A 14,521-nucleotide genomic window follows, 5' to 3' on the forward strand; every position below is an offset into this window, starting at 1 on the left:
CGGTAAATGCACAGTGTAATTGTGATAAAGAATTTCCGAGGACAGGGAAGAGGCTGTGTGGTATTTTCCCAAGCAATCGGAGCAGATACACCAGTTAGGTCATGTAATTTAATCATCATTTGCACATGCTCTACTTTGTCAGGGTTGCTATATTTCTATTTACGCCCACATTGGTGGCCCCAGCGAGGTGGTCAACGTGCTGAATGCAGAGGGGCAGGGGCTGAGCCATCGCAGTCCCCGGGAAGGGAATCCTTGGTTTTCCAAAAGCCGTGTCAACTTCTCTTTGTTTCCTTTTCTGCCACTTGGGAGTGTTGTTTGTTCATTCGTTTCTGGAACTCTTGGATTATTCTCCTGACGTTTAATCTATTCCTGGAAGCTCCAAAAGTTGCTTCGTTGAAAGGAAAAATGAGAACAAAGTTCCCTTCTTGGAGATCTGGCACTTTGCTCTAGTCCGAGGCGACGCACGGGGCGATGCTTGTCCGGTGGGCGCACGCTTGGATGAGGGACACGAACGGAATGAGGCTTTGTGGGGCGTGTGTCTGCCCTTTAACTTTGGCTTGGTTTGGGGGGGTTCTCTTGTTGAAAGGAGAAGGTCTTTCTTCCTACTCATCATTTCCCTAGGCTGGGAGGCACGTTTACTCTCGGGACGTATCTTTACGGCTTTCTTCACTGCAGATTCCTCCTTAAACGGTCTGCCCATGACCGGAAAGAGGGACTCACGAGGAAGGGTTCTGCCCACGCGGTTGAGCCCACCGGCATCCAGCTCCGCGAGGGGGACCCCGCCGCTCCCCTGGGACCATCACTACCCTCTGCCCTCCCATGCCTCAGACCCTGCAAGTAAATCAGCTCAGCAGTGTCGTGGATGAGTTTTCTCTTCAGACACGTCCGCCGAACAATCCGCGGACAGGGCAGGGCTGAAGTTGACCTCTAGCGGCCACGGTTTCAAGTTGTCATCAATCAAAATATCAAACCCAAAGAGCTCCAAGCAGTTGGCCGTAAAGGGGACCGAGGGAGCGATGGCGAGCCCCGTGAGGATAGCCACGTGGTGGATTTTCTGCCACAGAAGCAGGCCGTCCACGTCCCAGCTGCGAAGGTAAGAGAAGGACCGGCTGAGGGTCTACTTGTTGCCGCGACCGATCACTTCTTTGATTTTCTCATACGAGGCCCCAGACTTGTTGATGCTGAGGTTGGTCAAGGGGGCATAACTGTTCTGCAGATTACTCAGGTCGAACTTCTCCGTGGCAAAGCGCGCTAACCCTTCCTGATAAACGTAAATGGTCAAAGGCTTAAAGCCCGTGATACAGACACAGATGCGGAGGTCAGGTTTACCTCTGCCCGCGAGGAAAGGGTGGCAGGTATATTTCCGTACTATGTATGTATCATCAAAGACTAAGTCTTTAATGTCACTGGAAATGATGATCCCCGTCCCGCGAGACGGCTCCACAGGCTTGCAGATCCGGGAGCTGCGTTTTGCGCCCGTCACGTGCTTCTCCCACGAGTATTCAGCCATGAACTTGTCGTCAGGCATGACGAACGTCAGCGTGATGAACTCGTGCAGGGGGCCGCCGGACGTCCTCTTCCACGCGCTTCAGGTGCCTGGCCAGGCGGTCCTTCCGGTCCGCCTGGTGGTGCCCGGGGGGGTGGTTCAGCCGTTGCCCCAGCTTCACGCGGACGCGCTCAGTCATCCGGCAGGAGGAAGTCCCGCAATACAGGTTCCAGTCGTCGCTGTTCTGCCCTCCTTCGTCAAATTTGTCCCACCCTCGCTCCAGCAGGACGCTCTGCACCACTTCCGGCATTCTGTCGTCCACAGGGAACACCGGTGGCTTCGGGATGGCCCCCGAAGGTCTGCCTTCTGCCATCAAATAAGGTTTTCTTTTCTAAAAACCGATGATCAGAAAAACGTTAGAGGGTGGACAGGGAGGTCGTATCCTAGAGGAGCTTTTCCGTAAAGGAGCCCACATCCTACCGTCAGCTGTCTTGTCTGCCTTCCCTGACATTATTCACCAGATAACCTGCCCCCTGCACAGGTCCGCCCATCTCTGCTGCCCCTGCAGAAGCTGACGTGCCCCTCCCTGTGCGTTCTGTCGCTCCGGAGTTACCTGCCTACTGCCTCCTCTTAGCGACATGTTAAAACGTTGGCAGTCACAACGGTGACCCGAGGGTTACTCTGCCGTAGGCCTGTACCTTCAGTGAATCCTGTTGACCTGAAACATGGGCATTCTTTAGAAAAAGCAAATGTCAGGTTCTCTCCAGTTAGATGAATCTGAACATGGCAAAGAAAGGTGATGTGTGGGTGTTACGTGATTAGCAAGGGTCTTATCAGCCCGAGAAACTTCGGGAACTTAGGCCAGACCCCTGTGGTGGCCACCAGCACCTGCCTCATATGCCCAGGGGTCAGGCCGTGTTCCTTCAAGTTCATGGTAACTTGCAAGGAAAATAGACAGGAAAAATTTGACTTTTTAGAAATCCATTCTGCACAAACAATGATTATGTGAAGATTGCGCCTCCCATTTTGCAAGACGCCCAGAAAGTGCATATTCGACATTTTCCTGAAATTTCAAAGACAGAAAATCAGATTGTTTTGGAGAAAATCAAAGCTGATGATGAGGCATGATGTTGTATTATGATCTAGGGTGGGTGGGGGGGGAGTAAAAAAGCCAACGCCTCTTGGGGGAGATGTCGCTATTCCAAAATCCTAAAACAAGGATTTAGTGCTCATCAAAACTGCCACATTCAGGCAATTCTGACTTATTTCTTTGATGATGTTAGCATTGTTCGTGCATAACTTACCCTGTAGCGTGACATAACTTATTTGGTGGAAATCCTGTGGCGTTTGAGAGGCTCTGATTGATGCCCAAGGAGTAACTCTGACAGGTGAATCCAGTCTGGCCAGAGGGAAAGTGGGCGGGAAGGAGGGAGGAGGTCGAACTTGTCACCCACCTGCTTCTCCAGATTTGAAGTTGGGAAGAGTCGGGGAGCGGCGAAGGAGTCTCCTTGTTTTCTGAGGCCAGCTGCTGAGTATGGTAGGCTCTGATCCGAGGCTGCTGAGGGCTGGGACAGTGGCTCCGAAGGAGGGTCCAGAAGCGCTGTGAACACAAGCCGTGTCAACACATGACCTCGCGTTTGTCGGTGTTGTTACTGCTTTGGCGAGGAGGGGCCCCCGGGAGCTACAGCCCCAGCGCGGCTGTTGAGAAATTCAATCTTTGCAATTTATGGCACTGTTTTCAAGCTATGTTCAATGATATTAACATGTTATAGTAGTGTGTGTGTGTGTGTGTGTGTGTGTGTGTAAGGGGGAAGATCAAAAATAATTATGGAAGCTGGATCAAACGCAGTTAAAAACGTTCCTTCTCTTGGGGCACCTGGGTGGCTCAGTTAGTTGAGTGTCTGACTCTTGAATCAGCTCAGGTCATGATCCCAGGCCGTGGGATCGAGCCCCGTGCTGGTCTCTGTGCGGAGCGTGGAGCCTGCTTAAGATTCTGTCTTGGGGCACCTGGGGGGCTCAGTCACTTAAGCATCCGACTTCGGCTCAGGTCGTGATCTCAGAGTTCGTGAGATCGTGCCTTATGCCGTCAGCATGGAGCCCACTCGGACTCCCTCTCTCCCCCCTACCCTGCTTGTGCCTGTGCTCTCCCCCTCTCCCTCTCTCTCAAAATAAATTTAAAAAAAAGTTTAGTCTCTTCCTAGCTCCAAGACACATGCCATCTTTCCCGAACTTAGTTGATCGTGGAACCCTCCTAAAATCTGTGTCACGTTAGTTACCATTTCACAAAAGCAGCGTGGGAAATATTGAGTCAGGCAAACCTGATGGGATATTGTCCCATTCCTGGCCACCTCCACCTTCCCGGCCTGGGAAATAAACCTCTCAGGAAAGGACAGTGTGGCCTTCTGGGGGGCGCCCGGCCCCGTCGGGAACCAGCACGCGGGGGCTCGGGCCCGGCCTTCTCCGGCTCCACGGCTCAGCGGACGAGAACAGACCCAGGAAATGCCATCTTGAGGCCGGCCGGCAAACCTGGGCTTCCTGGAACCAAGAAAGCCGATCAGTGTCCACTTGCCTGTGAAAATTCGTTGAGAAACCAAATGCGTAATTAAGAGTTTTCTCTGCTCAACACAAGGTCTGGAGCCACTGAAGTGTCTTTCATCCAGCCTCTTTCAGACAGACGGACAGACGCTGCGGACAGCACACGGTTCCGTCTGACGCAGAAACGCACGTGGGAGGGGGCAGGCGTCGTGATGAAAAACTGGTTGGGGACAAATTCGGAAGCCCTCCGTAGGACGGGGGAGGCGACGCGGGCGGTGAGGACCGGGTGGGGGGAGCCTGCAGAGGCCCCTTCCCGTGCCAGGCACGCCGGCCGGCCCCGGGGGGCGTCATGGGGCACGTCCCCAGTCGCTCGGCTCTCGCCTCCCACGCCTGTAGAGGACGAAGTGCTCATCTTAAGGTGAGCGTGGCCGTTCCCGTGAGTGTAGATGTGGGCCGAAGGCCACCTGCTGGAGGGGACCAGGATACAACCTCTTTGTGTGCTCACAGGCCCTGGAGCCACATGCCCCCCCCCCACCCCTTCTGGAGCAGGGTGGCCCAGCCATCGGTCACACCATCCTCTCATCTCAGAGGTGGTGTCCTTGCGGCTGAGAGTGAAGCTGTCCACGGAGATTTTCATAATAGCCTAGTTTCTCCCTTGGTCTGAGCTTCATCTCTAGGAGGGAGGATGGTGAGGAGGTCACACCGTTCATGGCCACGGCAGGATGAGCCACGGGTGGGTTCCAGCTCCAGGTGTGGCCATGTGGTCCGTGGACATAGGAAGAGAACCCGTGAAATGCACATGTGGTTCCCCTCTGTATGGTGTCCAAAGGTTGACCTCCTGCTGATGAAGGAGGAGGTGAGGGGGGAACAGAGAGGGGAGGTGGAGGGAGAGGTGAGGGAGGAGGGGAGGGAGGAGGGGGAGGGAGGAGGGGAGGGAAGAGAGAAGGGAGGAGACATGAGGGAAGAGGTGAAGGAGGAGGGGAAGGAGGAGGGGAGGGAGGAGGGGAGGGAGGAAGGGAGGGAGGGGGGAGGGAGGAGGGGAGGGAGGAGGGGAGGGAGGAGGGGAGGGAGGAGGGGAGGGAGGAGGGGGAGGAAGGAGGGGGAGGGAGGAGGGGAGGGAGGAGGGGAGGGAGGAGGGGAGGGAGGAGGGGGAGGAAGGAGGGGGAGGGAGGAGGGGAGGGAAGAGAGAAGGGAGGAGACATGAGGGAAGAGGTGAAGGAGGAGGGGAGGGAGGAGGGGAGGGGAAGGGAGAGGGGAGGGGGGAGGGAAGGAAGGAGGGGGAGGGAGGAGGGGAGGGGGCATCAAAGTCCCGCAGAGGGTTAGCGGTGCCCCCTCCTCCCCGTTATCTGTGTAAACTGGGTGGTGGGTCCCAGGTGTCACTGTTCCTTCAGAGATTTTTGAAGGATCGCATATTCTGTGACCTTGTTAAGAGGAGGCTCCGAGAGGGGTCAGGGCCCGGGGGGTTCTGGATGGAGGTGGAGAGACCCTGCAGAGGAGCGGGGGAGCGAGGGCCCCTGGAGGGGGGGGCTGCGCGTCACGCGGGGGTCAGACTGTTTACTGCCGAGGCAGCCTCGCCTGCGTCCGTGTGGTAAGGAGACGATGCGGGTTATTTGACCACAGTCCGCGCGCTCCCGCTGCTGTCCTGGCCGCGAACACAGGGCGGGCTCACACCGCGCGAGCCGAGCCGGGACGACGCCCACTGTGCGGGGGTCCCCCACCTGCGTGCTGCACCGGGAGCGGATCTGCTGGGGCTGCAGGCGACCCCGTCCGCTCCAGTCGGCGTGGGCTCTGCGTGTCTGCGCTCCGCGTCTGTCTGCCGCGGTGGCTGTCCCCGCCCCCGGGGTCCCTGCTGTCTGCACTTCCCGGGTGCTGCGGGCCAGCACGGCTGTGGAAATGGCCATTCGCCCGCCTCACCCAGCGAAATAGGAGTTTTTGAGGTCAGGGCTGTCTTTTTAATCCCGGTTCCTGCATTGGGTGCCCTGTATGTTTGTGGAACAAATGAATGAACCAGCAGCCCAGAGTGGGGTCGGGACAGGGGAGGAGCAGGGGGGGTATAGTTTTTCCTGTAATGAGGGGAATACAGATTTCATACATTTTCTGTCCATGTCAGCCGTGATTCCTACTCCGTTGCTCATTTCCGCCCAAAATGTCCTCTCTCTTTTTATAAACTCCCATTTATCTGGGTCAGGATCCAAGAGATTTATGGCTAACTTCAGCTTCTCAGTCTTGAGCCCAAACTTTAGTGGCAAATTCTATTCACAATTAAAATAGACATCACCGTTCCTGACCTTTTACCAGATACACACTAGGCCTTCCTACCTTTACTACGAGTGCTTAAATCAGCAACTGATTGGTTTAAATCATATAAAACATGTAATACGCTGTATGTGTATTTGGGCGTTTGCACTCGGAACTGTGACACGTAAGCGGTCCTCGTGGGAACTGAAATGATCGCCATTACAATGAAATTAATGAAAGACACAAATAACTTCTATGCTCGGAGCAGCCCGCACAGGCAGCGAGCCCTGGCTATTTCCCGAAGGCATCACTTTATATTCGTTGATGCTCATAATACATAATTGCGATACTAAGACTTAAGAGGCAAGCAAAGTATCGTGTAATGTGATAAAAATATCGTACGCAAATACACGTGCACATTATAACATGAAACTATGACATGAAATTGTCAATTATTTAAGGGCATTTGCCATTCAGCCAGGGCAGGAGCTGAGACACCGGTCAGCTTAACCCTGGCGGTTCTGAACTGAGCAATAGCCCGGGCGAAGAGCTCTCAGGGTCCACGGGCTTTATTCTGAAAAGAAGGCGGTGAACATTCTCCCTGAACTTGAAAACACTTTATTGGGAACCAGGGCTCTCAGCGTCCCTGGGCAGTCACACTGATTGGCCCAGGAACGTATCAAGGTAGCAGTAATTACTAATAACGTGCGAACTCCACAAGGTCACTGCAGGGAAATTATGACATATATGTGTATATTGACAGAGTCACCATCTCCCGCGTGCATTTCCGCGTGCCCTGTCGCGTGGGAGGCTACGCTTTTCAGGTGCGGCCCGTGGGAGGGGCTCTGTGAGGCGGGCACGTCCTTGACCGGGGGACGGCCACAGATCGACAGACCCTGCAGGCGAGTGAGGCTTGGTGGACAGAGCCCTCTCGGGCCCTCCAAGAGGAAGGTCGGCCTCCACATAAAAACTTCCAGAAGGAAACTAGAGCACGCGGGGCTACTCCCCAAGCCGTTATCCCAAGGGAGAGGGGCACCCACCCAGAAGGTGAAGGCCACGTGCTTGTATCTCTGTTAGGAGAGCCCGAGTCCGTTACCGTGAACGTGGCTGGAAGGCTCGTAGGGGCAGAGCGAGCCCGCGTGTGCACGGAAAACACCAACACGCATCAAAACATCATCGCCGTTGAACCACCGCGTGTGGAGCGGGAACGAGCGAAGGCGGGGCCGACCTGGTCACGTGCAACCAGGGACACACATCGCAGAGCGCGCCCAGGTCTCGCGTCCTCCTCGGCGGAAACCCGGCCGATGTAATCAGGGCAGAGGCCGCGTCTGAGAAGCAGCAGCAACCTGAACTTCAGAAGCCGACTTCAAGCGTGTGATTAGGTCATTGTTATAATTACGGGGTTTTATGATCTCTTGGAGTCTGGTTCAGCCCTGGCCATGCTCTCTCCTGGCTTCTTTTCCCACACCTTGATGACATTCCTGGGCACACGGGGCCCGCTGGGAGGGAAGCGGGCCAAACACAACTGTTGCCCCCACTGTGGGAACAATGAACCCTCAGAATGGCCCCTGGGATCCCTGCTTCTCCCAGAAGACTCATTCCGGAGCCGGAATTTGTGGGAGGGGACGGCCCCCAGCCTCCACAGCCCCTCAGACTGCTGAGTCTCACGTTGGTCCTTCCAAAACGGGACCTTGAAAAAGAATCAGGAGGGAGTCCATTGTGTCTATGCACACTGCGTTTGGAGCTCATTCACCATGTGAGGGACAAACCACCCCCAGCTACCTTCCGTTGGAACCGGACCCGGCTGTAGTAGGAAACCATGTGATTGAATGCCATGAATTTCTGTCGTCTTTGAACTGAGAGAGGAAATATTTGGGGGTCGAGGAGAGGGACCCTTCTTGGGTGACCCTGAAATCAGATGCTGCAAAAGCAAACACAGATCCCACCGAGGCAGAGAACCGGCTTCTGTCTACGTCCTTTGGTCTCGGCTTTCGGAACCTCAACGATTAATTTCGAAAGCCTCTGCCCCGCCTTCGTTTGGAATTACTGGAGATTTACCACGCGCAGCCTGTGTGCTCATGTGTCCTGGGTGAAAACATGGTTTCATCAACTTTTTTTACTATCCACACGGCCTTGCCTCCGGCCATACTCGGAACAGTAAAAACACACAGCCCTGTCGTGGATCAAAGAGTCGCGCACACGACAGAAACTTCACACTGCTTCGCGCAGCGATTTTCAGATTTAGAGGCGAGTTGTTCAGACGTGCAAGGCACTCCGTTTTTATCAACTAGGAGCCAACGGCGGCTGTAGACTCCTGCGTGATTCTACGTGGGCGAAGCCACTTGGTGGCTGACCGTCCCCCTCAACCACCCTCCCCCTTTTTTTTTAAATAAGTTGTTATTAACTTAAAATCGGAACAGTTTTTAATTATTCTAAATCAGTGCCCGGGCACAACTTTTTATACTGGTGATAGGTTTTGTTTTATCATTAAAGCCTTCAGTTCCCCGGGGGTGAGGCCCCACCCGATTCCGCCCGAGGCTTGCATCCAGTGGACCGGAACTGACTTGACGTGAAAATGTCCAGTGTCCCGGGACCGGGGAGCTACATTTGCCGCTTTGCAAACTGCGTATGGAAAGGCAGTGGGTTTTTTTTTTCCCCACTGGAAAGCCTTTGAGATATCACATCTACGTCTGAAGGCCACACTTCTTAGCATGGCATTCAAGGCCTTCGTATGAGTCTTCAGCCGCTGTTCAGCCCGACGCCACTCCCCGCCCGGACTTCCCAGCCCCGCCTGGCAGGGTCAGGAGCCGGGTGTCCGACCCAAGCCCTAGCTGTGGCCTCAGGGCATCCCGACTTGGTGGCCCTGAGCCCCGCCTTCTCTCCTCCCCTGCCCTCCCTTTCTCCCCTCCTCTGGGGCCCACACCCTGCACACCTACCTTGGGGAAAACTGCTCCCTCTGCATCCAGCCGTCTGTGTGCCAGGAGATCCGTGCTCTGCCCCGAAGCCTTAGCGTCCGTCCATCAGGTCTCGGAGAGCACGGGCTGCTCGGTGTGTTCCGGGGGGGAGCGCCCCCACTCACTATGGGGTGCCGTTGAGCGCTCCCTCTGTCCACGGTGTCACAGGACGTGCTCCCGCCTCGCGCACGAAAGCGTGTCGTCAAGCGATACAACCCAGGTGGGCGGGATGCTCTTCCTCCTAAGTCCACCAGGTCTGAGCGCGGTGGCCCCGCTGGTCAGAGCGCACGCGGCCCCCTGAGCCGTCGGGGAGGGGTGCGTCCCGGGACAGAGGCACGCGCTGGGGCCCCCTCCGGCTCCCGGGGTGACTTCCGTACGCTCGTCCCCGAGCCCGGCCCTGCTTCCAAGTGGGTGTGCGGTCAGCCCTCGGCAGCCGCAGAGCCCAGTCGACGGGGCAGAACTGGAAGCTTCCTTGCTGGTCCCTCCGTGATGCGAGCCTGCTCTCCTCACAAAGCGGGGCACACATCACCGCAGGGCCTGAGGGACCAGGCCCCATCCGGATATGGACCTGGGGCTCCTCTGCACGTCCCCCCCCTCCTCCGGAGGACTGTCTTCTTTCTGTGGGGACCACACTCAGCTCAGAGCCCAGTGGCCCCATCAGCCACACACCTGAGGACACAGAGAGGCCCAGGGCAGCTGACAGATGGACGAGAAGAGGCAGGCGGGCTCCTCTGGGGGGCCGTCCTGGGACCTTCTTGTACTTCACCCAGGTGGGACCTCAAAATAGACCGTTTCCACATAAGAACAGTTGAGTTTCCAAAATGAATCGTTATTGTTTCTTATATATATACGGAGGTTTATTCATTGTGAGAGAGAAACAGAGACAGAGCATGAGCAGGGGAGGGGCAGAGAGAGAGAGGGAGACACAGAATCCGAAGGAGGCTCCAGGCTCCGAGCTGTCAGCCCAGAACCCGACGCGGGGCTCGAACTCACGATCCGTGAGATCATGACCTGAGCTGAAGTCGACGCCCAATGGACTGAGCCCCCCGGCGCCCCTGAATCTTTATCGTTTCTGTAAGTCAAGTTTACACCTGAGACCTCTGTTGGCCCTGTCCTTCCCTGGCTGTGTGCTGCCTCCACACCCTCGTTCTGTCCCCCAGGCCCGAGCACCACACCTGTGGACTTTGGGACACACCCCGGGCAGAATCCGCCCTGCATTTGTATATGAGGTGCCTCCCCATAGGATCTTTGAACTCAGCTCACTCAGGCTTCAGCATCTTATTACTCTGTTGATGAATGTTTAATGTTTCGACACCAACTATTTAATTACAGACACTGTTATACCCTTTCAGGACCAATAAATTGCCTCACATGATATATAAAACTGCACAGCACAACAGAGCCCTGGCTGAGCTGTCCCAGGGGAAGGGAAACACTGCGGATTTCCTAATTAGCAAACCAAGAACAAAAGCAATTCATCGTACGTGGCCCAGAAGGCATTTTTCTTTCTGGGTTTGATGTGTTCATTCGTTGTTAATTATTTATCGTTACCCTGCAGCCGTACGTGCTGGGAAGTGGTGTAGAAACCAAGAGTCACTGAGTCTTTCCCCCGACCGTCTTCCCGAGCACCAGATTAAGGTGGGTTCGGTGATGATTGTGAGTCAGGGGCAGAGACAGGGCTGGCCATGCAGACACAAGGAAGGATGTCTGGGCCGAAATCGTCTACGAATCCTGAATTTGTTGAATAGTGTACCATTTTCCCCTTCGATTAGAGACGTTTGGGTGAGTTTCCCAGCTGTCTGCTCTCTGGGGACGTTGGCACACGGTCACCTCTCACAAAAGAGACTCTAAGGGCACATGAGCAGAAGAAGGTGGGGTGCACACTCACCAGGTGAAACGTGTTGGCTTCGTCCAAAGTGAGCGCCGAGAGCGAGCGCATTTCCCCGAACTGCTTCTCAGGTTCTTCTCCAGATTTCTCAATGGGCTCAGTTCTCCCTTGACTTGTGCCCATGGGATCCTGTCCTCCTCAGACACGGAAAGGCTTAAGGAAGCCTGGGGGCCTCCCAGGAGCCGACCACACGGACTTTGGATCTTGTGGCTAGAGAACTGGCCGGGAGGCAAACGGGCCACCTCTGCGTTGCTCAGGGACCGCTAACACCGCTGCCCCAGGCTGATGCCAATGCCCTCGGGGGCCCGCTGGTCACAGCCCCGGGGCCTCCCTGGTCACAGCTCCGGGGCCTCCCCGTGCTGGAGCCAACACCCTTGGGGCTCGCTGATCACAGCCCCGGGGCCTCCCTGGTCACAACCCCGGGGCCTCCCTGGTCACAGCTCCGGGGCCTCCCCATGCGGGAGCCAACATCCTTGGGGCTCGCTAATCACAGCTCCGGGGCCTCCCCGGTGTGCGCTGTTCATGAGTCTCGCCTCACCTTCAAGGGTGAGTGGTCCTCACACTGGGACACACTTACCTGCTCTGATAGGATCCAGAAGAAGTTAGGTTTATTATGGTGCTTAAATCTAGAACTTTGGTGGAGTCCAAGGAAACAGGGAACCAATAAGTAGAATTTTCACTTTTTTTTTATACCTCAATCCCACCTCCCCCAAGTGAGCATCAAACTCACACCCCAGGTGGTTGATGGAAAGAGATTCTTCTCTACCACCTACCAGGCCCAAGGGAGAGACGTGTGAGAAACCGCATGGTCTCTGGGAGCCTAGAAATCTTTCCTGCCTTCGAAACATCTTCCCAACCAACAACCAAGCCCTTGACATTTGCCAGTTAACATTCACTGAAAACTCTACCTAGCACAGCACCCGGTTCATTGGAAGGATGGAGAACGGGCTTTTTCTGGTTACCATGATCTCCTCAGGACTTCTTGAAGGACGTTTACAAACATGAAACTTCTACAACAAAAACTTAATCAAGAGAGAAATACATGTAATTAAGTACAAGAAAAGAATCCATGGTGTGACAATTGTTGCCCTTGAAGGAAGTGATAGAATGTTGCAGGTGTCTGTTTCCTGGTCTGGGTGTTGGCCATATGGATGTTTTCAGGTCGTAGAATTTTATCAAGCTGTACTTGTGTAATTGTACATTTCCTTTATTTTACATTGTCTTTGTTTTACAAGTCAGTAAAACGTTCCAAAAAAAATTAAGGGCATATATCTCTGTTGACGAGTAGCATTTGGAGTTACCCTCCTCACTTACCCTTTTAGTAGAAAAACAACCAAGAGTTAAGAAATCAAGTTCTATCCCATTTCTTCAATTAACCAACTCTGTGACCCAGGACAAGTCATCAGAGGCATTAACCTTGCTGATTATTCTTGCTTTTTTTCGTCGTTACCACACAAGGGATTCGAACTAGAATAATCTTAATGCCCTGTCCTTCCCAACCCCCCAATATTTCAGTCCTGTAATGATCCTTCACCCCCTCCCATATCGGGCTCTAGCCACCGCCTCGTTTCCCAGGAAACCTTCTGGGAAGGGCTGGGAATCCTTCCTGTCTCCGCTTCTCTACTCTTTCTAAGCCACTTGGTTCAAGTCTTCATCCCCAAGACTCCCACTGAGTTGCTCTGCCTTCGCACAGGTGATGTCATTTTGCCAAATCAATGATCTGTCCTCTACTGTATCTGCCCAACACACCCCAGCAGTTGACAAGAGAGCTGAGCGTCTTTGGGACCTGTCACTAACTGGGCTCTGCCATGTCAGTCTCTTGGGGGCACTCATTTGTCCCCACGGTCACTTCCCTTCTGGTTCCCCCTCCTCACCCTGGCCTCTGAAGACGGAAGGTGCAGGGAGTGAGACCGTAGGGCTTTGCTCCGCTCCAGGACCACTCACTCGGCTGGTCTCCTTCTGCGCCATGGCTTTAACGTCCTCTCTCTAGGCTGATGTCCCGGTCTCTCTGTCCCTAGGACACCCCCACATTCCAGCTCCAGACGTCTCACCGTTGCCCACCAGAGCCACGTGGATGTCTGAGAGCCTCACGTGTCACGTGCTCAACACCAGGCTCTTGATTTTCTCCTCTGCGAGGCTCCCCAGTCTGAGTAAGCGGCCATTTGCTTCTCCCACTTATTGGATAAGCCAGACTCCCGAGTTTTCCTTGGCTCTTCCTCTGCGTCAATACATCTTGTGGCCTCTGCCCTTAAAGCACGTCCCCGGTCCCACCAGTTCACCCTCTTTCCATTCCCTGCCACCGTGACCGCCTGGGTCCCTCTTGCTTCTTGCTCCAACAGTTCGACAGCTTCCCAAGGCAATGGCCTGTGACTCTTTGTCTCACCTCGGCACCTACTGTGCCTTCCTACCAGCAGCCAGAGTGAGCCTTTTACAATTAAGTCATATGGCGTCGCTTCTATCTTGTGGGTTCTGTATGGGGGTGAAGAGTGTCCCCCCACATTCATGAGCTTCTCTGGAACCAGGGTCATTGAGACGTGATTAGTTAGGATGAGGTCATGCTGGGGTAGGGTGGGCCCCGGTGTGCTTATCAGAAAAGGAGGAAAGACACAAAGACAGTCACAGGGAGGAGAATGTCACGAGAGGACAGACTCACGGAAGTTGGCCACGTGAGGTCGGAGGCAGAGACCCGTGTGATGCATCCACGAGCCCGGGAATAACCTGAGACGACATGAACACCAGGCGCTGGAAGAGGCAGGACGGATTTTCCACTACGGCCTTCGGAGGAACGTGGCCCTGCCCACACCTTGATTTGGGGCTTCCAGCCTGCAGACCGTGACAGGATGAATTCCCACTGTGTTCGCCACTCAAATGTATTTTTATGGACTTCATTACAGAAGCCACAGGAAACTCTTCAGGTTCCCATGTGGCTCACAATAGAATCCAGTCGAACCTGGTCTGGGGGCCCTACGTGATCTGCTCTGCTTTCTGGCCTCGTGCACGTCCGGCCTTCCCTCCCTGTGCACCTGTCCCAGCCCCAGGCTGCAGTGGGAGGCTGGCTCCCCTTTACCTAACCGGGCTCCAGTCTGCTGAGCGCCTCCCGATGTCCCTCATCACATCACCTCCCCCGGAAGTGGGCACTTCCACCCGAGAAAGAGCAACTTTGCCCCTCAGTTACACCAGCATCGGTCCTGACCCCGTCCTCGAGTGAGTGCATAGACACGGTCTAATTTGCTGACCTGAGAATTTCCTGGTGTGACGAGAATTGTTCAGGGCCATTTTCCTGCTTGGGACCTGTTGGGGTCACCGACGGAAGCCTCACGGATCCGGTTCAGGGGCAGGAAATACTTGCTGGGACAGCAGAAATCGGGGTTGTCTTCTCTAAAACCGCGTGGGACAGAGGTCATGGAGGGAGGTCGGCGA

The 14,521-nt window shown here is 54.9% G+C and overlaps 1 protein-coding gene across 1 annotated transcript; it reads right to left on the reverse strand.

Moving 5' to 3' along the window:
• Positions 1–272: 272 nt before the first annotated feature.
• Positions 273–13,069, reverse strand: TTLL2 (tubulin tyrosine ligase like 2). The gene is given in 7 exon segments (XM_030317131.1): positions 273–523; positions 526–798; positions 801–880; positions 882–1,579; positions 1,581–1,877; positions 11,102–11,235; positions 12,976–13,069. Coding segments are annotated over 7 exon segments (1,827 nt in total).
• Positions 13,070–14,521: the final 1,452 nt, after the last annotated feature.

Source organism: Lynx canadensis, chromosome B2, assembly GCF_007474595.2.
Source record: "Lynx canadensis isolate LIC74 chromosome B2, mLynCan4.pri.v2, whole genome shotgun sequence".
NCBI lineage: Eukaryota > Metazoa > Chordata > Mammalia > Carnivora > Felidae > Lynx > Lynx canadensis.